The sequence below is a fragment of the Plasmodium relictum genome (genome assembly GCF_900005765.1).
Source record: "Plasmodium relictum strain SGS1 genome assembly, chromosome: 1".
NCBI lineage: Eukaryota > Apicomplexa > Aconoidasida > Haemosporida > Plasmodiidae > Plasmodium > Plasmodium relictum.
In genome coordinates this window covers 372,333-398,056 of record NC_041679.1, presented here as the reverse complement: position 1 = coordinate 398,056, position 25,724 = coordinate 372,333, and the positions used below count along the sequence as shown (strand labels likewise).

The 25,724-nt window shown below is 17.7% G+C and overlaps 11 protein-coding genes across 11 annotated transcripts in view; 7 read left to right on the top strand and 4 right to left on the bottom strand.

Moving 5' to 3' along the window:
• The window catches only part of PRELSG_0109400 (sin3 associated polypeptide p18-like protein), a gene marked incomplete at both ends in the record, with an annotated part of 2,079 nt that extends 185 nt beyond the window's left edge, over window positions 1–1,894 (top strand). The window contains one exon of the mRNA XM_028678912.1: window positions 1–1,894. This exon is cut by the window's left edge and continues 185 nt beyond it. Within this exon, the coding sequence (XP_028531454.1) occupies window positions 1–1,894 (1,894 nt within the window).
• Window positions 1,895–3,028: 1,134 nt separating this feature from the next.
• On the bottom strand, window positions 3,029–3,370 carry PRELSG_0109300 (conserved Plasmodium protein, unknown function; the record flags this gene model as incomplete). The annotated part of the gene is made up of 1 exon (XM_028678901.1): window positions 3,029–3,370. The coding sequence occupies one exon, from the start codon at window positions 3,368–3,370 to the stop codon at window positions 3,029–3,031; it is 342 nt and encodes a 113-aa protein (XP_028531453.1).
• Window positions 3,371–4,575: 1,205 nt separating this feature from the next.
• On the bottom strand, window positions 4,576–7,173 carry PRELSG_0109200 (conserved Plasmodium protein, unknown function; the record flags this gene model as incomplete). Its single annotated transcript, XM_028678890.1, has 1 exon — window positions 4,576–7,173. One exon carries the CDS (start codon window positions 7,171–7,173, stop codon window positions 4,576–4,578), a length of 2,598 nt encoding a protein of 865 aa, XP_028531452.1.
• A 580-nt stretch (window positions 7,174–7,753) lies between these two features.
• Window positions 7,754–8,212, top strand: PRELSG_0109100 (conserved Plasmodium protein, unknown function; the record flags this gene model as incomplete). Its single annotated transcript, XM_028678878.1, has 1 exon — window positions 7,754–8,212. The coding sequence occupies one exon, from the start codon at window positions 7,754–7,756 to the stop codon at window positions 8,210–8,212; it is 459 nt and encodes a 152-aa protein (XP_028531451.1).
• A 1,113-nt stretch (window positions 8,213–9,325) lies between these two features.
• Window positions 9,326–12,721, top strand: Cdc48 (AAA family ATPase, CDC48 subfamily, putative; the record flags this gene model as incomplete). Its single annotated transcript, XM_028678867.1, has 1 exon — window positions 9,326–12,721. One exon carries the CDS (start codon window positions 9,326–9,328, stop codon window positions 12,719–12,721), a length of 3,396 nt encoding a protein of 1,131 aa, XP_028531450.1.
• Window positions 12,722–13,701: 980 nt separating this feature from the next.
• Window positions 13,702–14,757, bottom strand: RPL1 (50S ribosomal protein L1, mitochondrial, putative; the record flags this gene model as incomplete). Its single annotated transcript, XM_028678856.1, has 1 exon — window positions 13,702–14,757. One exon carries the CDS (start codon window positions 14,755–14,757, stop codon window positions 13,702–13,704), a length of 1,056 nt encoding a protein of 351 aa, XP_028531449.1.
• A 643-nt stretch (window positions 14,758–15,400) lies between these two features.
• PRELSG_0108800 (conserved Plasmodium protein, unknown function) lies at window positions 15,401–16,561 on the top strand (the record flags this gene model as incomplete). Its single annotated transcript, XM_028678845.1, has 1 exon — window positions 15,401–16,561. One exon carries the CDS (start codon window positions 15,401–15,403, stop codon window positions 16,559–16,561), a length of 1,161 nt encoding a protein of 386 aa, XP_028531448.1.
• Window positions 16,562–17,196: 635 nt separating this feature from the next.
• Window positions 17,197–17,832, top strand: PRELSG_0108700 (conserved Plasmodium protein, unknown function; the record flags this gene model as incomplete). Its single annotated transcript, XM_028678834.1, has 1 exon — window positions 17,197–17,832. One exon carries the CDS (start codon window positions 17,197–17,199, stop codon window positions 17,830–17,832), a length of 636 nt encoding a protein of 211 aa, XP_028531447.1.
• Window positions 17,833–19,139: 1,307 nt separating this feature from the next.
• On the top strand, window positions 19,140–20,045 carry RPL34 (60S ribosomal protein L34, putative; the record flags this gene model as incomplete). Its single annotated transcript, XM_028678823.1, has 2 exons — window positions 19,140–19,298; window positions 19,764–20,045. The coding sequence occupies 2 exons, from the start codon at window positions 19,140–19,142 to the stop codon at window positions 20,043–20,045; spliced, it is 441 nt and encodes a 146-aa protein (XP_028531446.1).
• A 1,223-nt stretch (window positions 20,046–21,268) lies between these two features.
• On the top strand, window positions 21,269–22,546 carry PRELSG_0108500 (conserved Plasmodium protein, unknown function; the record flags this gene model as incomplete). Its single annotated transcript, XM_028678812.1, has 5 exons — window positions 21,269–21,511; window positions 21,646–21,874; window positions 22,009–22,143; window positions 22,314–22,400; window positions 22,470–22,546. The coding sequence occupies 5 exons, from the start codon at window positions 21,269–21,271 to the stop codon at window positions 22,544–22,546; spliced, it is 771 nt and encodes a 256-aa protein (XP_028531445.1).
• Window positions 22,547–22,877: 331 nt separating this feature from the next.
• RAD14 (DNA repair protein RAD14, putative) lies at window positions 22,878–23,930 on the bottom strand (the record flags this gene model as incomplete). The annotated part of the gene is made up of 1 exon (XM_028678801.1): window positions 22,878–23,930. One exon carries the CDS (start codon window positions 23,928–23,930, stop codon window positions 22,878–22,880), a length of 1,053 nt encoding a protein of 350 aa, XP_028531444.1.
• Window positions 23,931–25,724: the final 1,794 nt, after the last annotated feature.

Sequence of the window (25,724 nt, the reverse complement as noted above, 5' to 3'; positions counted from 1 at the left end):
ATTGAAAGAACACATGAAGTTGGCAGAAAATAAAATTAGTGAGAATAAGAAATTAAAAAATTTTGGTTTGAAACATAGAATAACTGAAGAGAATAATAATAATGATTTAAATAAAAAAAAAAGAAAAAAAGAACACATTTATTCAAGTGATAGAGTCAGTATCTCTTTTAATGATGATGAAAAAAAAGAGAGAAAAAAAAAAAAGAAAAGAAATACTAGAAGAAAGAAAAGTGAAAATAATCCAAAATATTTGAAAAGAGATAGTTATGATATATCTACAAAAAGAAAAAAAAAAAAAGAATACGGTAAATATAAAAAATATTCTTCCAATACGAGTACTTATGACATTTATGAAGAAAAAAGAAAAGACAAGAAAAGGATGAGAAATGAAGAATATAAAAGGAAAAGATGCAATAGGTTAAAAAGTATCAGTATTTCAAGTTTTTATGAAGATATAAATTATAGTGATAGTAAAAGTGAAAATAGTGATTATAATAAAAAGAAAAAAATTTATGATAATATAAAAAAAATTAATAAATATGAAGAGGAAAAAAAAAGGAAGAAAAAAAAGAATAATAAAGAAAGAAATAACATAGGTAAATTAGACAAAAGCAAGAATTATAACAGAAATAAAAGTAAAGATTCTTATTCAACTAACTTAAGTTATGAAGAATTTAAGAAAAAAAAAAAAAGTAAAAATGAACATAAAGATCAAATACTAAGTAGTGGAGAAAAAGATAAAAAAACAAATAATTCAAAATATGCTAATACTGAAAATTTAGGTAATTTTAATATTAGTAAGAATCATATGAATAAAACAGATATCAAAGATGGTGAATCGGAAGATAGTGATGGTTACCTGAGCAAAAGTAAAAAACACGAAAAAAAAATTTTAAAAAAAAAATTAAAACATGAAGAAAAAAGCGAAAAGGAGAAGTTAAGTGAATGGGAATTAGAAAAAGGAAGAACAAAAGAAAAAAATAATAAAGAAAGAGATAAGAAAAAAAAAAAGAAAAAAAGAAAATATAATGGTTACGATAGTGAAACAACTGAAAATTTTTTATCTACTAATGAGGTAAGTGATTCTAATTATTCAGCATTATCTAAAGAAAAACAAAGTTTATTTAGCAATAGTGCACCTGATGAATTATCAAAATCAAAAAGTAAAGATTCTTATATTAAAAGAAGGAGTAGTGAATCTGAAAAAAGAAATCAAGATGAAAAAATAACAAAAAAAAAGAAAAAAAGAAAAAGAAGAGTTAAGAGTTACAGCGATGGTAATAGTGATGATTTTAATTATAGTTTTAAAAAAGATGTACAAAAAGAGAGAGAAAATAAAAAATATGGCAAAGTAAATGAAAATAATAAAAGAAATGATTCAATGATAAAATTTGAAAATAAAAGACAAAGTTTTTACTATGATGCTACACCTAGATATAGACATTATGAGTATCACAATTTAAAAAATACGATATATGGTAATAAGTATTATAATAATAAAAATATTAATGATACAGAAAAAACAGGTATAATAAATAGAGAAAAATCATGTCCTTTCTTACTTCGCCTTTTTTATAAGCATGATAGTGAATATAACGATGATGATATAAATTTATATTCAAAAGATTTTAATAGCAACGAACTACAAATATATGCTTGGATTGATATAACAATGAGAGAAATAGTTACACTTGTAAAAGATTTTTATGAAGAAAGTAGAAAGAGAAATGCAGAATGGATATTTAAAGTATTATCTAATGAAAAGAAACAATTAACTTTTTTATCTAAAATACATAGCACAAAATATAATTATAAAGAAGATAATAAAACTTTGTTATCATTAAATTATGAAATTGGAGATATAATATTACTATCTATTTTATTTGATAAATAACTGCGCATAAATATATATATATACTGATATATGATTATATGCAGCACTTTATAATTATCCTATAACCTTATAGGATAGTTTTGTCATTTTGCAATTTTTTGTTACATATATATACATAAATTTTTTTTTATAATTAAAAAAATATTTCTTTTTTTATTATTTTTTTTTTTTTTTCATAATTTTATCTATTCATTTCTTACACCCTCACTTTAATATTATTTTTTAATTCAAATAATAATAGTCTTTAAAACTCTTTTTTGTTTTTTAAAAATTAAAAAAAAATGAGCTATTTAAATATTTAAAAAAAAGAAAAATATAGGACTTATAAAATAAACGGTTTTATATATATAGATATATATATCTTTTAAATTATTTTAAATAATTTAAAAAAATGGAATATGAATTAAAAATAAACATAAAAGGCACATGAATATTCAAAATTAAAGATTGTATTTATATAAAAAAAAAAAAAAAAAAAAATATATGATAAATAATAAAAATTATGTACATAAATACATATAAAACATTTGTTTAATGTATACCATTTCTTCGCATATTTTTTATTGTAACGTAAAACTCTAATGAAATAAAATTTCCAAATATGATAAAAAAAAAAATAAATAAATAAAAAATAATATAGCAAATTAATACAGATAAACACAAAGAAAAAAAAAAGGACAAAACTCTATATAAAAATTAAAAATACACCTAAAAAAAAAAAAAAGATAAAAATGAATTATCGTGTATAGATTAAGATAAAATAGAAAAAGGAAATATCCTATAAAACAAGAAAAACAAAGATAAAAAGAAATGGCATAAAAAGATAATAATAAATATATAATTCATTTTATTTTAATTTCATTTTTCTTCCTCCTTATTTTGTGTCAATTTATTTTATTATTATGTTTTACTTCATTTTATCTCGTCTCATTTTGTTTTCAATCTTTACTTTTCCTATAATTCCTCCTCATTTTTATTAATAGTTTATTATTATTTAATTTTATTTAATTACAATATTTCCAAATGTTTAAGAAGTTTTAATTTTTCATAAATCTAAGAAATCATGGTATCTCCATATTATTTATAAAATAAAATCTTGCATTACTTTTTTATTCAAAAAAAAAAAAAATTTGTTTATATGAATTGGATATTTGGATAATTAGCGTATAAATGAGACCAAGGATCATTAATTGATTCTCTTGAATTAACTTGTTCATTATTTTGATATTTATTAAAATAATGAAAATTTTTTTTTTTTTTAATTGTTCTTTTATTATTATAATTATAATCACAATTTTGCATTATATTTTGATAATTTATATTTTGATTATATGGTGTAAATGGGTATTGAGGTATAGTAGGATAGAAAAATTGATTTGGGATTGGCGAGGATGGTTTTTTAGAATGTTGATAATTATTTGTATCAGCATACATCGATAGATGTCTCTTTTTATCATTAAATTTATTAAAGTTCATTGTTTTCTCTATATTCTGATGATATACTTATTTTTATGATTTAAAAAAAAAAAAATAAATATATATATAAACCAAATAGGAAAAAAAAAAATTCTTAAAAATTCTCTTAAGCTTTAACACTATTAAAAAAAAAAAAATTGCATTATTTTGTTCTTATATTGTCCTTTTTGAAACTTTATGCTTCTAAATTATTTTTGATTATTGTAATTATTTATTATTTTCTTTTTTTTTTTTTTTTTATATAATCATCTTTTAATTCTTTAAATTTTAATAAAATAATGAAAAAAAAAAAAATTTCTGATATATATGTAATTTCTTATATTTTTTTTTTTTTTCTTCTTCTGATGATTTATGTTTCAAGTAAATTATTTTCAATTTCTTGATTTTAAAATGATATTTTATTATTGTTCTAAGCAAATTAAAAATAAAAAGAAAAAAAAAAAATATGAAATGAGAGCTTTTAGTCTGCAAATATGTAAATATAAAATGCAAAATATATTTTAATCAAAACATAATTTCATAAATGATATTAAATGCAATTAAAAAAAAAAAATAAATAAAATAAAATAAAGTTAATAATAGAAAAATAGTAGAAAAAGAAAAAATAATTAAAAAAAAAAAAAAAAATAGTTTCATGCAATATGCTACTACTAAAATTGTATGAACACACCTATCCTTCACACCTTTTTAAGAAAGTTTTTAAATTGCAAATTTTTTTTTTTTTTAAAGTGTATAATTTAAATAATCTTCTACATATCTTTTACTTAACTAAAAAATTTTTATTGAAACCAAATTATTTTTTAATATATATATGAATAAAAGTCATAAAAAAAAATTTGAGTATATATAGTTTTTAAAAAAGAAAAAAAAAAAAAAAAGACCAGTATATATGAAGTATTAAAAATAGGATACCATCAATAAAAAAAAATTAAGTTAAAAAAAAATAAAAATAACAAATAAATAAAGTTATCACTAATATATTTAAAAAAAGAAAGATAAAAATAAACAAATATTTTTTTAATTCTTACTATTTTAAGAAAAATCTGTTAAATTCCTCTTAATTTATATAAAGATAAAAATTAAATTTTCATAGAATGGCAATTAAGTACAAAATTTTTATTATATATCATGAGATATTTTTTTAAATATTTTATTTTTTGTAAATTTTGTAATAATATCCTTTATATTAATTTTTATTTTTATTTTTATATTTTTTTTAATAATATTTGTTTAATATCATCATACTCAGATGACAAAACTTCGAGGAGCTCTGAATAGATGTGCTTTTTAGGAAATCTTTGAAAAGAATTCTTCGATACATATTTAACCATTTTTTGAATTAATATTATTGTGTCATTTTTTATATTAGTTCCGTATTTAGAACTTTGCAAAATTAAAGATAGGCTAGCAATTACACATATCAATGTATTTTCATTAATTGAATGCAGAAGCATGAACTTTTTCAAATGGTTCTGAATTAAATCATCATCGTCATGCATTGTTTGAATATAATTAATTGATTCTGTTAAAAAAGCATTTATTCTATTTATAATGGATAATTTAAGTAAAATTAATTGTTCATTTAACCTAATGTTAAGACTTTTCATAATATTTTGTAACAAAAAAACGCATGATCTTAAAGGGACTATATTGTTTTCAACAAAAAAAATTAAGAATTCCGAATATTTATGAATTAATTTATTTTCTTCATTAAGAATTGGTGATATAGCAACAGCTATTTTATTAAAATGATGACCATTAATTTCATTTTTTTTATACTCTAATAATTCTAAAATTTTTTTATAATTGTGAAAAATGTAATTATCATTTGTTTTTAAATAAAAATTTGACAAAATCATTAATATATTTAATAAATTATTTATATCTATAGCTTTATTCCTTTTATCAATTATATTATTAATGTATTCATATATAAATTTAATTTTTTTGTGATTTTTGCTAACATTAAAGTAGCTAATATTTAATAATATATCACATACTAATTTAATATTTTTATCACAATAATAGTTTTCATCAAATTTATTTATGTAAATATCTTTAGGAGAAATATAAATATAATCGATATTCATATTAATATCATAATAATTTGTTTTTAATTCTTTATCTTGATCATAATATAAATCACTTATAAAATTGTTTTTTGATAAGTTACAGTTATTGTTATATAAATTTTCTTTGTCAATAAAATTTGAAATATATTGAACAGTCATAGAAAACAATAAATTCATATTATTTTTTAAATTGTTTAAATGAGAAAATTGCTTCATATTTTCAACAAATACATATAAACTATAAGTAATGCTTTTTAATTCTTCTATATTCATTTTATATAATTTTTCATTTAATAAATGAAGAAACAAATTACTTCCTTCAATTTGGTCTAAGTTATTATTTAATTCATTAACTTTATCATCATACGCTTTTTCATTATTATTGTCTAATCTTTTAAGCTGATTCATTCTTTTTTTTTTTTCTTCTATCTCTTGTTCATCTTTATAAAATTTTATAAATTTTTTTTCTTCATCCTTTTTATTTTTTAAACCTTTTTCGAATTTTAAACTATGGCACTTCCTCAAAAATCTTACAACATATTTTGTATTATAATACAAAATATATTTAAAAAAAATTTCACAAATATGTGTAAATAAATAGGAATCTTTTATATTTAACCATTTAAATATATTTATAGAAGATAAAACATTTTCTTTATTTATTTCATTTATTTTATTTAACAAAATTAATTTACAATTATTTTTCAAATTATTTATTTCATTATTATATAAAAATTTCCCTTCTGAAAAATTATCACTATACTCCTCTAATGAATGTGTTTTATTTACTTCATTTAAGTCATTCTCATTTTGTATATTTTTTTCATTAATTTCTATTGAATTCTCATTATTTACTGTTTCTTTTTCCTTTGTATTAAAATCTCCTTTCATAATTTCCAAATCATTGAGAGCATTTGGTTTATTCAACAAATTTATATTTTTATATTTTTCTACATCTTCAATATGTTTTGTCATATTTATATACATATGAAGAATTTGAAAAAAATTTTGAAAATCTACATTTAAAATTTGATTTTTTAAGTAAGTGGATATTTTCAAATGAAGAGATTCATCATAATCTAATTTTCTTATTCTAAAATCATTTTTGATTTTAATCAAACAATTACATATATCATGTAAAAGATTTAAATCTAAGTTATGTAACTTTTTTGATAAAATGAAATAGTTAATAATTTTAATGTGTTCAGATGGATATTCATTAACAGTATAACAGAAACATTTTAAAACTGTTATTAATTCTAAGTTATTCAATTTAATTATATGGTTACATAAATGGGTGTATAAATTAGAAATATTTTCCCCTTTAATATACAAATGAGAAAAAGCACTTTTATTTTTTTCTATAACTTTTTCTAATATTTTTATTATTTCATTAAGTGTTAAGTTTTTAAATATTCTGCTTAAATGCAAGAGTATGCAAACATAAATATTTTTATTTTCAAGAAAATTATATGTTAATACAAAATTTACAAAATCTCTATCATTCATTAAGTAAATGTTGAAATAAAAAAAATCATTTATTTTTAAATATTTTGTTTTGTTTTCTTTTTTAATCTCTTCAATTTCACCAATTTTGTTGTATATATTTTCTTTTTTTGCTATAGTACTTATATTATTTTTAGTAAAATATATTAATCTTGTTTCATTTCTTATAACTACATTTTTTAATTTTAGAAAACTTAAAAACAACTGTTTTTTTAATTTAACCATTTTTCATAATACAAATAATAATTTTAAAAAATTGAATTAAAACATCTATATTAAAAAAAAAAAAATTCAGAAGAAATAAAAATTAATAATTAAAATGTTTAATAATGTACATATATTTATATATAGACATTTTTTTTATAAAAATTTTAAAGCATATTTAAAAAAAAAAAAATATACTAAAGAAAAAAAATTTATAATTTAGTTTGTTCAAGGGTGTTAATTTTTTTTTTTTTTTAAGAATTATTATATATAGCATTTTTTATAATTTCTTATATATGAAAATTATTTATACTTTTTTTTTTTTTTTTTTTGTTATATTTTCTAATAAATTGAACTTTCTTAAAACTTCAAAAATATATATCAATTTATTTAATGAAGCATGTGTAAACCTTAAATTTTTTTTTTTTTTTTATGGTTATTTTTACTATTCTTTTTAGTATTTTTTTTTTTTCTTTGTAATTTATTATTTAGTATAATTTTTATGGTATATTAAGAATTTTTTTTTTTTTCATTGATAAATTTAAGATTATCTTTGTTATTCCAATTTCATAGTTAAGAGTTTTTTTTTTTTTTTTCAAGAATGGGAATACATATATTTAGTAAAAAAGAGAAGAATTGCAAATACGTAAGTTATGAATGTGAACATATATTATTTCTCTCTTCTTTTCAATTATTTTTTGCATTTATGTTTTGTGTATATTGTGAATTGTATTATTTGTCTATATTAAATTTTTCTTTACTTACAACTTCTCTTTTACATTGGAGAAAACCAGAATTAGGAATGAAAAGGAAACTTGACATAGTAGTGACGATATTGAGTATTATTGTTCATTTGATTTATTCATTTTATATAAATTCTCTTTGTGTATTTATTTGTTTTTTTTCTTCTATACTAGTAGCGACATCTTATTTTACTGGAAAAAAATATAGTTATAATTCTTACAGTACTATATGTCATTTATTTATACATACAATTGGAAACTTTACAGCTATAACTATTTATTATTATGCAAAAAAAAAAAGTATTAATTCATCATAAAATTCATTAATTGTAGAGAAAAAAAAAGGAATTTTAAATTATTAATAAGAAGAATTAAAAAAAGAATTAAAAAAGACCAATAACTTGATTGCCATTAAAAAATTTTTTATTCAATTTTTTAAAATAAATATATATATTAAAATAAGAAATTTTATAAGGAAATTCAAATAAAAGAAAAATAAAATAAAGTATTCAAGTGATATTTTAATTAATTAATTAGTTATTATTATTATTATTATTATTATTATTATATATTTCTTTTTTTTGTTATTTATTACATAAATTGGTAATTCATTATACATAATTCAATTATTATTTTTTTAGTTAAATTAAAAACTTATATATTATTTTGTTTTTTTAATAATTCTTAGAATCACTCTATATAAATATATATTTAAAAAAATTTTTTTTTTTTACAAATATATTAAAAGAATTAAACTAAGCAATAACAAGAATATTCTTTAATAATACAATTAATTTTTTTTGTAAATATATAGAATAAAAAAAAAAGAAAAAAGAAAAAGGAATCAAATAAATTAATATTATTTCTTAAAAGTAATATTATTTAAAAATATGATATTTTCTAAATATAGAAATATATATACATGGTAAATTTTGTATGTATTCAAATTTAAAGATATAAAAGATTAATAGATTTTTTACTTATGAAAAATCATTAAATAAAACAAAATAATACATAAAAGAGGTATGTTTTATTAAAATTTTATTTAATAGATTTATCTTGTGTTATTAAAAAGAAATGGAAAACATAATGAAAGAAAAAAAAAAAATATATTACGTATATAAAAAAAAAAAAAATTGTTTTTTTAAATATTATGTAATAGCATTATATATATAAACATGTGTATATTCATATGATATTTATTAATTATTAATTTTTTTTATATTATATTTTATTTTATATTTATATTTTTTTTTTTTTAAATTATGACAAATATATATTTATACACTTTTTATGTTCATAATAATTAATAATAGATGCATAAATAAGAAATCATTTAAAATAATTTTTTTTTGTAAATGTATTATAATTAACAATAGTTAAATATATTTAAAAAAAAAAAAAAATACATTAAAAATGTATTTAAAAGAATGGACTTAAGAAAAATGTATTCCTTTTTTTTTTATAAAGATTATATATCATGTTATATAATTTTATGTTTTATTTTAGTTGTAAATTATTCATTTGAAATTTCTATTAAGAAGAATTATAACACTATTTTGTTTGAAAATATCAAGTTGAATAAAACAAATAAATATTATAAAAACCTAGGTATTTTTATAAGAAAAAATAAATATAAAAAACCCTTAGCTTCTGTTAGTTTATCTATAAGTAAGAAATTATCTAATAAAAAAGGAGAAACAGAAAAGGAGAAAAAATATAACTTCACAGAGATAAATAATAGCAAAGATGAGATAAAATATTTTGAAAACCAAAAAGATGCATTGAAAGAAAAAAAAATTTACGATGAGAAAATAAAAAACCCAACTAATTCAAACTCTACTTTTAAAAGTCTTGAACAAAAAATTAATAAAAAAAATTATATAAGTATTGAAAATGATAGTTCAAGGGATAACATTGAAAATAAAAATGAAAATAGTAAAATAACTAATAATTTTAGTAATGTGAAGAATTTAAATAATAAATATATTGAAACATTTAAAAGGAGAATTTTTGAAAATGATTTAATACATAGTATTGTTGATAAATTTTGGAATAATAAAAAAAAACATGATAATAATAAAGGCAATATGAGTCATAGAAATGATAATAATAACGACAACAATAATAATGACAGCAATAATAATAATAGTAATGATAATAATAATAATGATAATAATAATAATGATAATCATAATCATAATAGTGACAATGATGTGTCTACAAATGAAAATAAAGAGGATAAAAATGAAGATGATAAAGAAACCAATTTTCTTTTGAAAGCACTAGAAAGTGGCAAGTTTCCAAATTTCTGTCTTGTTGAAAATATTGATGAAAAATTAGACAACTTTGAAATATATATGAATAAGGAAAAAATGGAAGAATTAAATATAAGTGATGGATTTACTGTTCTATTAAAAGGAAAGAAAAAGAAAGAAATGCTAGGAATAGCTCGAGTTGATGAAAGTTTAAAAAAAAATTTTGTTGTTATATCTTTTGCAATGAAAAAAAATCTACGATTAATGCCTAATGACATTATAAAAATCTATCCATATATAAAAGTACAAAAAATAAAAAGTGTATTAATAAGTCCATTTAGTGATACTGTAGGAGATCTAAGTAGAGAAGAAATAGAGAAAGAAGTGATAAAACCTTATTTAAAAAATAGTTATAAACCGTTATATGTAAATAGTAATATATATATAAATTATAAAAATAATAAGTTGGAATTTAAAATATTAAACATAGCCACAGAAGAAAATGAAAGTGAAGAATGCGGTTGCATCAATGAAGGATCTGAAGTGAATTTATCTGAAGAATATTTAGATAGAGAAGATTATGAAGAAAATAATGATGATATTACTTATGAAGATATTGGTGGAATGAAAAAACAATTAAATAAAATTAGAGAATTAATTGAATTGCCTTTAAAATATCCAGAAATTTTTATGAGTATTGGTATATCAGCACCTAAAGGTGTATTGATGCACGGAATACCCGGAACTGGAAAAACATCAATTGCAAAAGCTATCGCTAATGAAAGTAATGCTTACTGCTATATTATAAATGGACCTGAAATAATGTCAAAACATATTGGAGAGTCAGAACAAAAACTAAGAAAAATTTTCAAAAAAGCAAGTGAAAAAACTCCATGTATCATATTTATTGATGAAATTGATTCGATTGCTAACAAAAGAAGTAAAAGTAATAATGAATTAGAAAAAAGGGTTGTTTCTCAATTATTAACTTTAATGGACGGTTTAAAGAAAAACAATAATGTTTTAGTTTTAGCTGCAACAAATAGACCCAATTCTATTGATCCAGCTCTGAGGAGATTTGGTAGATTCGATAGAGAAATTGAAATTCCTGTTCCCGATGAACAAGGGAGATATGAAATTTTATTGACGAAAACAAAAAAAATGAAATTAGATTCGGATGTCAATTTAAGGAAAATAGCAAAAGAATGTCATGGTTATGTTGGTGCTGATTTAGCTCAATTATGTTTTGAAGCAGCCATTCAATGCATAAAAGAACATATACACTTTTTAGATATGGAGGAAGAAGATTTTATTGAATTTATGAAAATTAGCGTCGATCAAAAGCAAAAGGACGTTTCTAATGACACATATATTACTAATCCTTCTGAAAGTAAAAAATTAACTTACAGAAATATATTTAGGTCTAATATAAAAGAGGATGATGAAAAAAAAAAAAAAAAGAGCAATTTTTTTTTTAAAAAAGATAATGAAAAAGGAATGAATGAAAAAGATAAATATGCAAAGATTTCTCATGAAAAAATAGATAAAAAAATAAAAAAAATACCATCATATATATTAAACAAGTTAACTATAAAAGCAAAACATTTTCAGCATGCATTAAACATATGTAACCCAAGCTCTTTAAGAGAAAGACAAGTTCAAATCCCAACAGTTACATGGAAAGATATAGGTGGTATGAATGAAGTAAAAGAACAATTAAAGGAAACCATTTTATATCCCTTGGAATATAAGCATTTATATAATAAATTTAATTCAAATTATAATAAAGGTATTTTATTATATGGCCCACCAGGTTGTGGAAAAACTTTATTGGCTAAAGCTATAGCAAATGAATGTAAGGCGAATTTTATTTCTGTTAAAGGACCTGAATTGTTAACTATGTGGTTTGGTGAATCAGAAGCTAATGTTAGAGATTTATTTGATAAAGCAAGAGCAGCATCTCCCTGTATTATTTTTTTTGATGAAATTGATTCATTAGCTAAAGAAAGAAATAGTAATAATAACAATGATGCTAGTGACCGAGTTATCAATCAAATTTTAACGGAGATTGATGGTATTAATGAAAAAAAGACTATTTTTATTATTGCTGCTACTAATAGGCCTGATATTTTAGATAAGGCATTAACAAGACCAGGGAGACTAGATAAATTAATTTACATTTCTTTACCTGATTTAAAAAGTAGATATAGTATTTTTAAGGCTATTCTTAAAAATACTCCTTTAAATAAGGATGTGGATATTTATGATATGGCTAAAAGAACAGAAGGGTTTTCAGGTGCAGACATAACCAACTTATGTCAAAGTGCAGTAAACGAAGCTATTAAAGAAACAATTTATTTATTAAAGATTAGAAAAAAAGAAAAAAAGAAAAATGAAAAAAATAAGACTAATAAAAATCAAGAAAACGATTCATATGACCCTGTTCCTACACTTTCAAAAAAACATTTTGATTTAGCTTTTAAAAATGCAAGGATTTCTATTCAGCCAGAAGATGTATTAAAATATGAGAATTTTAAAAAAAAACTTACCTTACAAGATTTTTCATAGGCATATAAATACAAATACATAAAAAATTAAAATAATACTTTAAAAAATAAAAAAAGAATAATATAATAGTCATAATTAAAAGAAGCAAATATATTAATTCACTTATTAAATAATAAAGTCAATGTTCACTTTTATTCTAATAAAAAGAAAATTAATTTATTTTTGTTAATTCAAGATATTTTATTAATCTTATTTAAATTCTATTATCAATATATTAATAAATGAAAAAAGGAAAACTTTTAATCTTTTTTTTTTTTTTTTTTTTTTTTTTTATATATAGAAGAATTAATATTTATTTACAAAAAAAAAGTAATAATAAATATAATTTTAGTGTAATCAGCATATCCATTTTATAGGAAAGAATATAATAATAGTATTAATTTATATATACATAACTAATATTACATTTATATTTGTTTTTATAAATTTATTTTATTTTATTTTTTTTTTATTAAATGTTGTATTTTATTATTAATAATACTTACACTAAAAATATTATATAAAATATATATTAGAATAAATACTGCATATTTTATATAATATGTAAAAATTATTAAACGAAAAAAAATTGTGAAAAAAAATAATTATATTATACCCCTTATTATATATACATATATTTTTTTTTTCTTTATATTCTTTTTGTTTATATCTTTCATCATTATTGTGTATTTTTTAATGGTTCTATTATACATTTTCTTATTTTCTTATTTTCTTATTTTTTTTTTTTTTCATTTTACTTTTATTTTTAAAAAAGTGAATAACAAAAATAACTTATTAATTTGCTTAAATTTTTTTAATGAATTCATTTTAAAAAAAAATATAAGTTATAAAATATAAACAAGAATTACTGTAAAAACAATAATTAAAATAAAAAGGGATAAAACGTTAAACTTGGTTTATTGAAATTTCCTTTTATTTCAATTCATATTATTTGTCTTTTTTTTATTTATTTCAATTGAATTATTTTTTCTTCTTTCTTTTTAGTTGGAATAACCATCTGAATGAGGATATAATAAATTTGGTTTTAGAAAAATTTTAGGAAATCCATTAAAAGTGATATATGCTCCTAGTAAAAAAGATTCTGAGTTTTCTTCACTTTTATTAAATAAATTACTTTGTAATTGTAGTTTTTTTTTCTTTTTTGATGTAATAGGTGGCCAAGTAAAAGTAGGTTTATTAACTTTTTCATTATGACTCGAATGAACATTATTCTTAATAATTTCAGTGACAAAGCTTTTTATATTATCTAAAATATGATAAAAGTTCATATCCATTGTAGCTATATTAACGTTAATATTTGCAATAGAATTCAAATCAACATATTCAAAATTATAAATTTGATTATATAATTCAAAAGTATTTGTATCTACTTGTTCACTTCTATATTCAATTCTATTTCCGCTTTTTATTTTTTTTATTGTTTCTTCTAAATTATCTACTAAGGTGTCTGACTTTATGTTAGGCATTAGTTTTTTAGGGCCTAATATTTTAGCTATAGGTAAAATTTTATTTATATTTTTAAAATTAGTTATGCAAATGTTGAAATCTAACCATCCATTCTTTATTTTATTAATGTATTCTAGCCCTACATAATCAGCCCCGTATTTTTTTAAATTTTTATTTTCTTCATCTACTAAAACTAAAATTTTTTTATTTTTATCAACACTATGTATTAAATTGCACATTCCTCTTAAAGATTCTCTTTTTATATCTATTCTTATGATCAAATTAAAATTTATTTTCTCATTTTTATCTAATAAAATTTCATTATTATTTTTAAAACTAAACAATAATTTTAGTCCTTTCATAGGGGATATAGTTGGGACTAAATTAGTAAAAAAAACTTTTTTTTTTTGTTTTTCTCCATCATCTTTATTTTCAGTTTCTTCTGTTTTTTGTCTTTTCTTTTTTTCTTTTTTTATATCATAAAAAGGTATGTATTTCCTTTCTCTTTTTTCAATAAAAAAAATTTTTTTTACATAATTTTTATTTATTTTAGATGTAATATGTGCATTTGAAAATAAAAAAATTTTCATTTTATCAACGAAAAAACAAAAAAAACAAAAAATATTAGGACGAAGCTAAATTAAAAATGTATATATATATATAATTTAAAAACACTTCAATATACTTTTACAAAAAAAAAAAAAATTGAAAGATATAAAAATATTATAAAACATTAAGAATATTAAAATAATATATTATTCTGTTTTAAAAGTTGTTAAATATTCATATCATTTGCATACGCAACTTTATGAGGAAATGTAGATACTCATAATTAGAAATTCAAAAAAAGTGTTATTAGATTTAATTTTTTTATTATACATTTGTATTTTTTAGTTTAACAAATTATTACAAAATCATATTAAAAAAAAAAATAAAAATTTACAAGATACATTAAATTTAATTTATATAACAGTGAAGAAAAAAATAAATAAAATATGTATAAATTAAAAAAAACATAATATTTTTTTATCCTTTTTTTTCTTTTTCTTTTTGTGTGTGTTTCTATTTGTATATATTTTTATTGAAATAAGAATAATTAATATTAAAAACAAATAGTTGAAAAATTAAATTTTTTGTTATCTCAATTTCTATAATTAAAAAAACTGTGATAGATATGAGTAAGAATAATTTATGTTTCCTTCTTTTTTATTTTTTTTCATAAAAGTGTAAAATATGATTGAGTTTGATGAAATTTTTGAATTTTTAAGAGAAGTAGAAATTACATGTGAAAATTTTAACGAAAAAGATGAAGAAAAAGAAAAAATAATATTATTTATAAATGAGTTAAAATCATACATTGATGATTTTTCAAATTCCCTAAGAGAAAAAATAAATAAATCAAGTGATATAACCGAATTAGATATATTAAAAAAAATTATTAATAAGAAAAACTGTTTAGAAAATTTAATTTCACAAGAAAAAAACAATTTTAATAACTTCAAACAAAAAAGTATTCTACATAATAATAGTAATATAGATAGTTTAAGTAATGATATGAATAATAGTTACACGAATCATGATAATTTAAATAGTGATAATATAAATAATTATATAAATACTAGGAACATGAATAATGTTGATAATACAATCAATGTAGCTGATAATAATAGTAATATTAATGTACAAAATGCAAAAGAAGTTAAAAATTACTTTGATAATATAAATTATAATTTTATTAAAAATTGTAATAAAGAATTTTCATACAATAATATAAATGATATTATAACAAAAACAGAAACTAATAAAGAAAAAGAAGAAAAAAAAAAATCCATATCATTTAACTTAAACAACATAAATGAGAATAATCGAAATGAATATAATAGCAAAGAGGAAGAACAAATAGAAGAAGAAATTATTTCTAAAAATAGTAAAAAAACATTATTTCCTGATGAAAATGTATATACAACTAACTTAGAAAATTATAAAATTTTAAAAGATGATATTATAAAAGAATGGAGTGAGCATATAGATGAATACGACAATTTAATTTATGAGCATACATTTGAATATAAAAAAAATAATGTCAGGAAAAAAATGGAAAAGAAAAAAAATATTAATTTCTCCAATGAAAATATTGATGAAGAATTATGTTTATTGGCTCAAGAAATGAAAGAAAATGTTTTAACTTACAGAGATATAATAGTTGAAGATAATAAAACTTTAGAAAAAGCTGCAGGTAAACAATTACAGAATTTAGATGCCTTGGCAGATGTAAATAAAAAAACAAAAAAAATGAATGAAAGTAAAAATATTTCTTTCTTCTTATCTTTAATAATAATTGCTATTTCAATATTACTTTTTATGCTAACATTTTTTGTTATAGTGTTTTTATAAATTTCCTTTGGAGAGTACATTCGAGTTTTTTTCTATTTATATATACACATAATTTTATTTAAAACTTTAATAAATATGCTAATAAAAAAAAAATCTCTATCAAGTAATTCATTTAAGATTAGTTTTTCATACAACAAATAAATCGTTAATACATAAAAATAAAAAAAAAAGGATAAAATTATATAAAATTAAATATATATAAACAATAATAAAAAAGCCTTCATTAATAAAAAACAACAATAATAAAGAAAAGAAAATAACAGTTGAATAAATTTATTAAAATAAAGAATAAAATGTAATGGAATAATAACAAAAAAAAAAAAAAAAGTTTATTTAAAAAATAAAAAACATTTAAAAGTATAATAGAGTTTATTTCTAATAATTACGAAAATAACAATTTTTTTAAATTTTCTGAAGCAAACATATATATTTTTTTTCTTCTAATATATATATTTAAGAATTATACATTTCTGAAGAATGAGAAATCCGTTAAATATTGTAATAAAAGAATAATTTTATTTTTTAATTAAAAAAAAAATTGTATTGCTTAATTCATATTTTTTTTTGAGAAAAAAAAAAATTAAATAAAATAATTTTTTTTTTTTATTATGAAAAATATTAAAAAATTTGCAAAAATGAAAGTAGTAGAAAGTTTCAAAAATAAAAAATTAAATCAGAAAAAAACTACTGAAAATTTGAAATTAAAAAAAACAAAAAAATTGAGAAGTGGATTAAGTTTGAAGAATGGTGAAAAATATAAAAAAAAGATTAATAAAGATAAAGCTTTAAATTTATCAGAACATGAGGATTCCTTAAATAAAAAAAAAAAAGAAAAAAAAAGAAAAGAAGAAACAAAAAGTTTAAGTAGTACCAAAAAAATAAAAAACAAAAAGATAAATAAAAAAGAAGGCAAAAAATCTGATAAATTTAAAATAAAAACAAATGATAGCGAGTCAGAAGACCTAGATGATAATGAAGAACTATGCGATGATGATAACTTATTTATGCCTAGTACATTAAAAAATAAAAAATGTAAATCACTAATTAATGAAACAAGTAAACAGCAAAAGAAAAGAAAAAACCTTAAAAAAAAGCAGTGTGCAGCAGAATATTTAAAATTAAATGAGTATAACCAAGAATATGAAAAAGATTTACTTATGTATGCTATGAATGGGCTTTATAAATACCTAGATTTTTTAAAAAATTACAAAAAATCAACTGAAACGGAAAATAAAATAGATAATAAAAAACCTAAACATTTATACGTTTGAAGGATCAATATATATGCTTTCATTATAATGTAGCATAATTTTATTCATTTATTTTGATATAACAATTGAGGTTAAAAAGGTAAGTAAAAAACATATAGATTATACAAATTAAAAAAACGCAAACATCTTGAGTTTCAGATTTTTATATTAATGAAAAAAAAAAATTTTTCTTATTATAAATGCAAACAAAAAAAACTATTCATTGGATTCATTGACATAAATATATAAAGTGAATTTTTTTCTTTTTTTTTGTTATTTTTTAATAAATTAACTTATATTTGCTTTTAATAAAATATTATAATTTTTTTTTTTTAATTTTCTTTGTTATTAATATAATAAATCACTAAAAATATATATTTTACATATATTTATATAAGCAATAAAATAATATCAAGAAATATTTTTTTTTAATTAAAAATAGAACATAAAATTATTTTGTCTACAAAAAAAATATTAAAAAAAATAATATAACGGATTTATGCCTCATAAAGAACATTTTGTTGTATCATATTTAACGAAAAAATAAAAAATATGTTAATACAAATATACTCTAATTTTTTTTTTAAAGGATCTTGATTATTATTTTTATGTATGAATATTTCTAAAATAATGAAGTTCCATTTATAAAATTTATTATTTTTTTTTTTGTTTTGTACTTAATATATATTTAGTATTATGAACCCCTTTAAACTCGAACTTTACGTTTTTATTTTGAAAATTTTAAATGTAATTATATTTTAGATATTTTATTTCAATTTTTTATTAATATAAAAGTTTTAAAAATTACAATTATTATTATTAGATAATACCTTAATTTTTCTTATTTTTTTTAATCACAAATATAGAAAGGAATATTCTTTTTTCTTTTTTTTTACATGTATTCTCATTTAACACGATATAAGTGCTGTTTTTTTTTTTTTTTTAATTTTTTTTTTTATTTGTGAAATCTAAATATATGTATTATTTTATTCATTTATAATTTTTTATTTAAAATTTTTTTAATTATTTTAATATATATTTACAAGTATTTAATATATATACATTTTTTTATTTATATGTTCTTATGAAGATTACATGTTATTTTTATTTTTTTTTTTTGAATATTTAAAAAAAAAAAAAAAAAGGAATATATCGATATAAATTAAATAATTTTATTTTTTTATAAAAAAATATTTATTATTTTTTTAGTAATTATAACGAAAAAAATTGGAAAAAAAAATTCATTATGCAATTTATAGTTTTTTAATTTTTTTATTTTATTCTTTGAAATTTCTATTTAATAATTTATATATATATTTTTTTTTAAAATGGCACAAAGAGTTCATTATCGTAAACACAATCACTATAATACAAAATCAAATAAAGTAAGACCAGTAAAAACTCCTGGGGGGAAATTAACTGTTCATGTAATAAAGAAAAAAGCTGGTAAACCAAAATGTGCTGATTGTAAAGGCGCTATTCAAGGAGTAAGATAAAAAAAAAAAAAAGCTAAGAAATATAGAAATTTTTATATTAACATAGAATATTTTTTTTTCCATATATATGCATATATATTAATATAAATATTTAGTTTCTTTTTTTATAATATATTCTTTTATAAAAATAATTTAGTTGGTATGAAAATTTTGGATATTTTATATTTTTTTTTTTCTTATAAACATAGAATTGTTTTTTTCTTCATTATATATTTAATTTTTATTCTTTTAAATCATAAAATATACCTGTATTTTTACATATACATATGCATTTATTTTTGAACTTATATACATAATATTATATTTTCATGTCTCTTACATATTTATCTCTATCGTTTTATTATATTATTCTTTAAATTACTTAAATTTTTTTTTAAATTAAATAAATGCTTTGAAAATAATTTTTATACAGGAAGTATAATTTAATTTTCTTTACTTTTTTTTTTTTTTTTTAAGGTAAAAGCATTAAGACCAGCAGATAATCACAGAGCTAGAAAAAAAGATAGAAGAGTATCAAGAGCCTATGGTGGTTCAATTTGTGCCAAATGCATAAGAGAAAGAATTATGAGAGCATTTTTATTTGAAGAACAAAAATGCGTTAGACAAGTTTTAAAAGAAAAAAAAAAACAAGAAAAGAAAGTGAAGAAGGTTGAAAAAGAAAAAAAAAAAAGTGCTAAAGATGCAAAAGCAGCTAATAAAAAAGTAAAAAAAAATGCAGATAAAAAAAAAGGTAGATAAATACCTATTAGAGAAAAGAGAATAAACAACTGAATTGCTGTATAAATTTAAGTAAAAGAAATTACTAGGAAAAAAAAAGTATATATATATGTACATTTTTTCTTTCAATTTTTGCATTTTTGTTCATATATATATATATATATATATATATATATATGTTTAATTAATTTTTTTTATTTTATCTTTTCTTAATCTTATTTATATAAAAACTTTATGTACCTATTTTTAAATTTATTATTCAATTTTATAAAAAATATTACTTTATATTTATGTAAAAATAGTTTCAAATCATATGATAATAAAAAATTGTGATGTAATGAAAGAGAATATAAATAATAATAATTAGACTATGTAGGTAGAAAAAAAAAAAAGAGGAAAAAAAACTATAATAATATGTATTAGCATAATTAATATTATTATACAATATTATAACTATTGTAATTTATTAAATACATATAAAAGTAACATATATAATTATTGTTTAAACAATAGGTATACAATTTTAGAAACAAGATATTTTAGAATTAATATAAATATAAAAAAAATAAAATAAAAAAATAAATAAATAAATATATTATGAATTTCAAATAATGAAAACGTATCTCTTAATGATTATAATATTAAAATATTAAGTATTCAAAAAAAAATAAATCATATAAAAAAATTTCCCTTATATTTTATGAGTCGTATTTTTTCTTTTGTCTACTAATATATATAAACAATAAATTTTTACGATATATATAAAAGGAAGTTTTTGTACATTGATTCATATATTTTTTTGTTCTTACATAAATGAATACATATATTTTTTATTTTATTTTTTTTTAAATTTATTATGAAGTTCTTATAATATTTTTACTAGTATATTAAAAAATTCGTTTTTATTATACATTATCTTTTAGAAGTTCAATATTTTTTTTTTTTTTTAATTAATGCATACATCTTAACACATTCTTTAAAATATACATCTTAATTTTTTATATGTTTAAATTTATTTCCATTTTATATTTTTTGTTTTCACTTTTTGATTTGATTTGATTTGATTTATTTTATTTTATTTTATTTTTTTTTTTAATTCATAATTTTTATATATTTTATTAATTTTCTTTTTACGTATATTATTTATTTTTTTTTAAATATACTTCTATGTGTAACAAAGAATAGTTAAGCTTTTATGAATTAATAATTTTTATAAAATTCAGAATAATATTAATATATCAGAAATGTTATTATTGAAAATATTTTTACATAATTTTTTTTTTATATTTATTCAATATATTATATTAATACAAACTAAAAATATAAAATTAAAAAATTATGCTTTTCATAAAAAGCATTTCATGCTAAAAATCTTAAATGAAAAAAGTATTTCAGTTTATCGTAGAAAAAAGTATTTAATTTTAAAACAAAAAAACAAAGTAAGACGTGAATGCTTACAAGCATACCTTGTTTTTGACATAATAAAGGTATAAAATTACAAAAAAAGAAAAAGGAAAAATAGAAAATTAAATAAATTAAAAATTGAAAAGCTGAATTTTATAAATGTTGAATAATAATATTAAATTAAATAATTATATATATATATATTTTTTTTTTGAAGATATTTGGTCGTATATCTGACAAAGAATTATTAGGTCACGTTATTTCTCACAACAATGAGTTTATAGAATTAGATAAAAATAAAAAAAAAAAAAAGTGGGAAATTTTATTTGATAATAATTATATAAACTTTAATTTACTAAAAAAATTTCTAAAAAATAATAAATTTGAATGGCCATTAACAGTGAATTCTGGACAAATTAAAAATCAGGGATCTATAAATATTCCAGGTAATTTATTTTATATATATATATATATATATAATTTTTATCTTTTTGGAGTATTTAATATTTATTTACCATATTATTATATGCTCATAAAACTTTTCTTCTCTTATTCAAAATTATTATCCTTTTTATTGTAGTGTCCCCAATTGTTTATGTGGAAAATTGCAGAAAAATAAGTGAAGAGTTTAGAAATAAAAATAAAACTAACAAAATTAATTTAAAAATAATAAATGATTATGTTAGTGAATTACCAATATCTAATGATGCAATACGTAAAAAAAAAAAATATTTTTTACAAATTATATATTCAAATGCTTGTTCTCCAGAATATTTCTATTTTTTGAATTTTATAAATATATTTATAATTTGTTTTTTTTTTTTTTTCATTTTGCTATAATTATTAATTAAAACAAAATTTTGTTTATACTTTATTATTTTACAGAATGTGTTTTTTCTTCTTTTAGTGATTTTGATGATTTAACAAAAGATCATTTTATAAATAAAATACATGAATGGGCTCCATCAGATGGTTCGGAAAAAAAAAACTATAATATTTTCAATCATTTTATTATTATTATTAAATGTTTTTTTTTTAAAGGTATTGTGGATTGGTATACATTTGTATATAATTTAAAAGAAGAACCATCAGATAACATTAAGAGATTTTTTGATTAATTTTGAAGTATACATATATAAATAAAAAGGATAAAATATTTTAAATATTTTACCATTTTATATATGTGCCACCTAACTTAATATATATTAAAGTATTTTTATAAATATTTTGTATTTTCTTTAATATTTTTTTATTTTTTTTATTTCATTACAAATAATTTGTTAATATAAAATTATTTAATATAATAATTGTTGATATTTGCATCTTTTTCTTTTTTCGTTTGTTAAAATATAAAGGGATTCATTTGAGTAAATACATATATATTTTTTTTTTATAATAATTTAGATCTATATTTTTATTTTTTTTTTTTATCACATTTATTTTTTCTAATTAAAATTGCAAATATTCGACATAATAACTGCATTTTTTACAATTTTTTTTGTATATACTATCCTTCTGATTAATACATTGAGGTTCATCAAAATCATGTTCATTATTATCACAAATAATTTTATATTTATCATTATTTTTTGTTTCCTTACTATAAATGCTTTGGGGCTTTTTTAATTTATGAATATTCCTTTTAACAATTTTTTTATTTTTTATATTTAAAATTTTGGAATGATATAAATTTTTTACTTCTTTTAATGATCCATATTTTCTTATTGCTATTTCTTTAATTTGAAACAAGAAATATAACTTCATTTGCTTAATATAGCCACGTGGATTCTTTGTTGAAAATAAAGCAAGTTGTTTTTCATATTTTAACAAATCATAATTATTTAAACAATATTTACTTATTAATTTACTTAAGGAAATCATTCTAAAATTGTTGTCTAAACTTTTACATTCATTACATACATATATTTTAATATTAACTAATATTTTATTAAATTTTTTTTTTTTATTACATAAAAAACACTTTTGTTGTGATATTTCATCATTTTCTATGATGCGTTCTATACTAAAAGTAAATTTGCTTTTATGTTTTTGAAAAATTAAATTTAATTTTTTTGTATATTCTTCATTTTCATCTAAATGAAAAATATTTTCTTCATGTGAATTAAGAAGATTTTCAAATAAATTTTCAGTGCAATTTTTTGAACATTCTTCTTGAAACTCATCTAAATAGAAACCACCTTCATTTAGTATTTCTAATTCTTTTATTTTTAAATTATCTTCTTTTTCTTTAATATTTTTATCGTCTGTATCTTTGTCTTTATATATTTTCTCTTTGCTTTCTTCTAATTCATTCTTATGTTTTTCTTTTTTTATCTCATTAAAAAAATTTTGTAAAAATTGTTTTTTTTGAAATTTTAAATAAAAATTTATGTGTGGAAGATTATCATTATAGTAATCTATACTTTCTCCTACATTGTCTTCATATAAAATATTATTATAATTAACTCCATTCTCGTTATCAGATTCATCACTAAGTATCATATTTAAAAAGTGAATAATCGACAAAAAATAAAATAAAATAATGAAATTAAAAAGATCAAAAATATTATTATTAAATGAATTATAAAAAAGGAATAAAAAAGCAAATACTAAAAAATGTAAAATTTTTTTTTTTTAAAATAATATAAATTTAATTTTAAATTTATGTAAATTAACATACTCAAAAAAAAAAAATTAATTCAACTAAAAATAGAAAATATTACATTTTTTTTTTTAATATTTACTCATTATTTGTATAGGTAATAAGAATTGCTAGTTTTTTTCTTTATTAAAAATTCTTTTAATATCAATTAAAAAAAAAATATTTATTGTATTTTAAGAATATTTGTTATAATATTATTATACTCAATCTTTTAGGAAAAAAAAAAAAAAAAAATGTTTTGTAATTTTTTTTATATGTAATTATAAATACAAATAATATATAAAAAGTTCCTGTATTTTATTATTGATAAAATGGAAATTTTTTTTTTTATAAATTATCTATATAAATATATAAGAATACTTCTTCTCTTTCTTTTCTTTTAAATATTCATTTTCAAATTTAAAAGTTTTCTTTTTTATTTTTATTTGGACTTTTGTATACAAAGATTTTTCAATTATTCTATATGCTATTTTCATTAAATATCCTTTTTAATATGAAAAAGCTTTTATTTTTAAAACTTATTAAATTACAAATTAAAAAGACAGTGAAAAAACAGTAAAAGTTATTTACATATAAAGATTAAATAGTATAATTCATCTTTTTCTCCTTTTATATATTATTTTGAATATAAGGAAATATAATTATGCTTTATTCTACTTAACTATCTTTTTTTCTTTTTGTATATATGATAAATAAAAATGCATATCTCATATAATTAATATTTTTTTTTTCTACAGTTTTTTAAATTAAGTTTTTATAAAAAAAATTCCAAAGAAACATCAACTATTCTTTAATCATTTAACGTTCATATAAGATTAAAAACTAAAATCCCTTATTTTTTATCCTTATTCAAATAAAAAAAAAAAAATAAAATAAAGCATAACAGTCATATAATGTACTGATTACTTCTTATTATGTCTTTGTATATTTTATTTTTATTATTATTTATTTTTTTTTTTTTTAATATCAGATAGTTTTCTTTTATACTCATTTAATTGTTAGAATGCTTGTATTTATATAGTTTTTGCATTTCTAATTTTTTCTTTTTTCTGTGAAATTAAAAATCCATTTTGAGATTAAGAAGGATTTGTTCAGCAAAAAAGAATTTATTATATTTAAAATTAAATACATAATGGAAAAAAAAAAAAAAAATATAAAAAAGTATCTAATAGTAACAATAGGTAAAATTAAAAAAGGAATATAATTCAAAAATTATAAAACAAGCTTAAAAATATTTGTATAAAAAGAAGAAAAAAAAATAACAAAAATTAATATATATTTAACGTTGTTATTTACAATTAAAAAAAAAAAAAATTTAACCTAGAAAAATATCTATATCTATATATTATATATATATTTTTCTTTTTAACGACAGATTAAAAAATTTTATATTTTTTTACAACATAAATTATAAATAAAATTTAATGATAAAAATAATAATTTTTTCAAATTAACTGAATGAAATGAGGTTATCTAATCCTTTTCTATAACGAACAAACATGAAAGTCTAAAATTTTAATTTTTTTTTTTAAGGCTTTATGCATCTTAATATCAGTATTAAAGAAAAAACAATTCCTTTTTTGAAAATGCTAGTAAATTCGCATGTCCATTTAATAAAGAAAAATGCTTGTTCG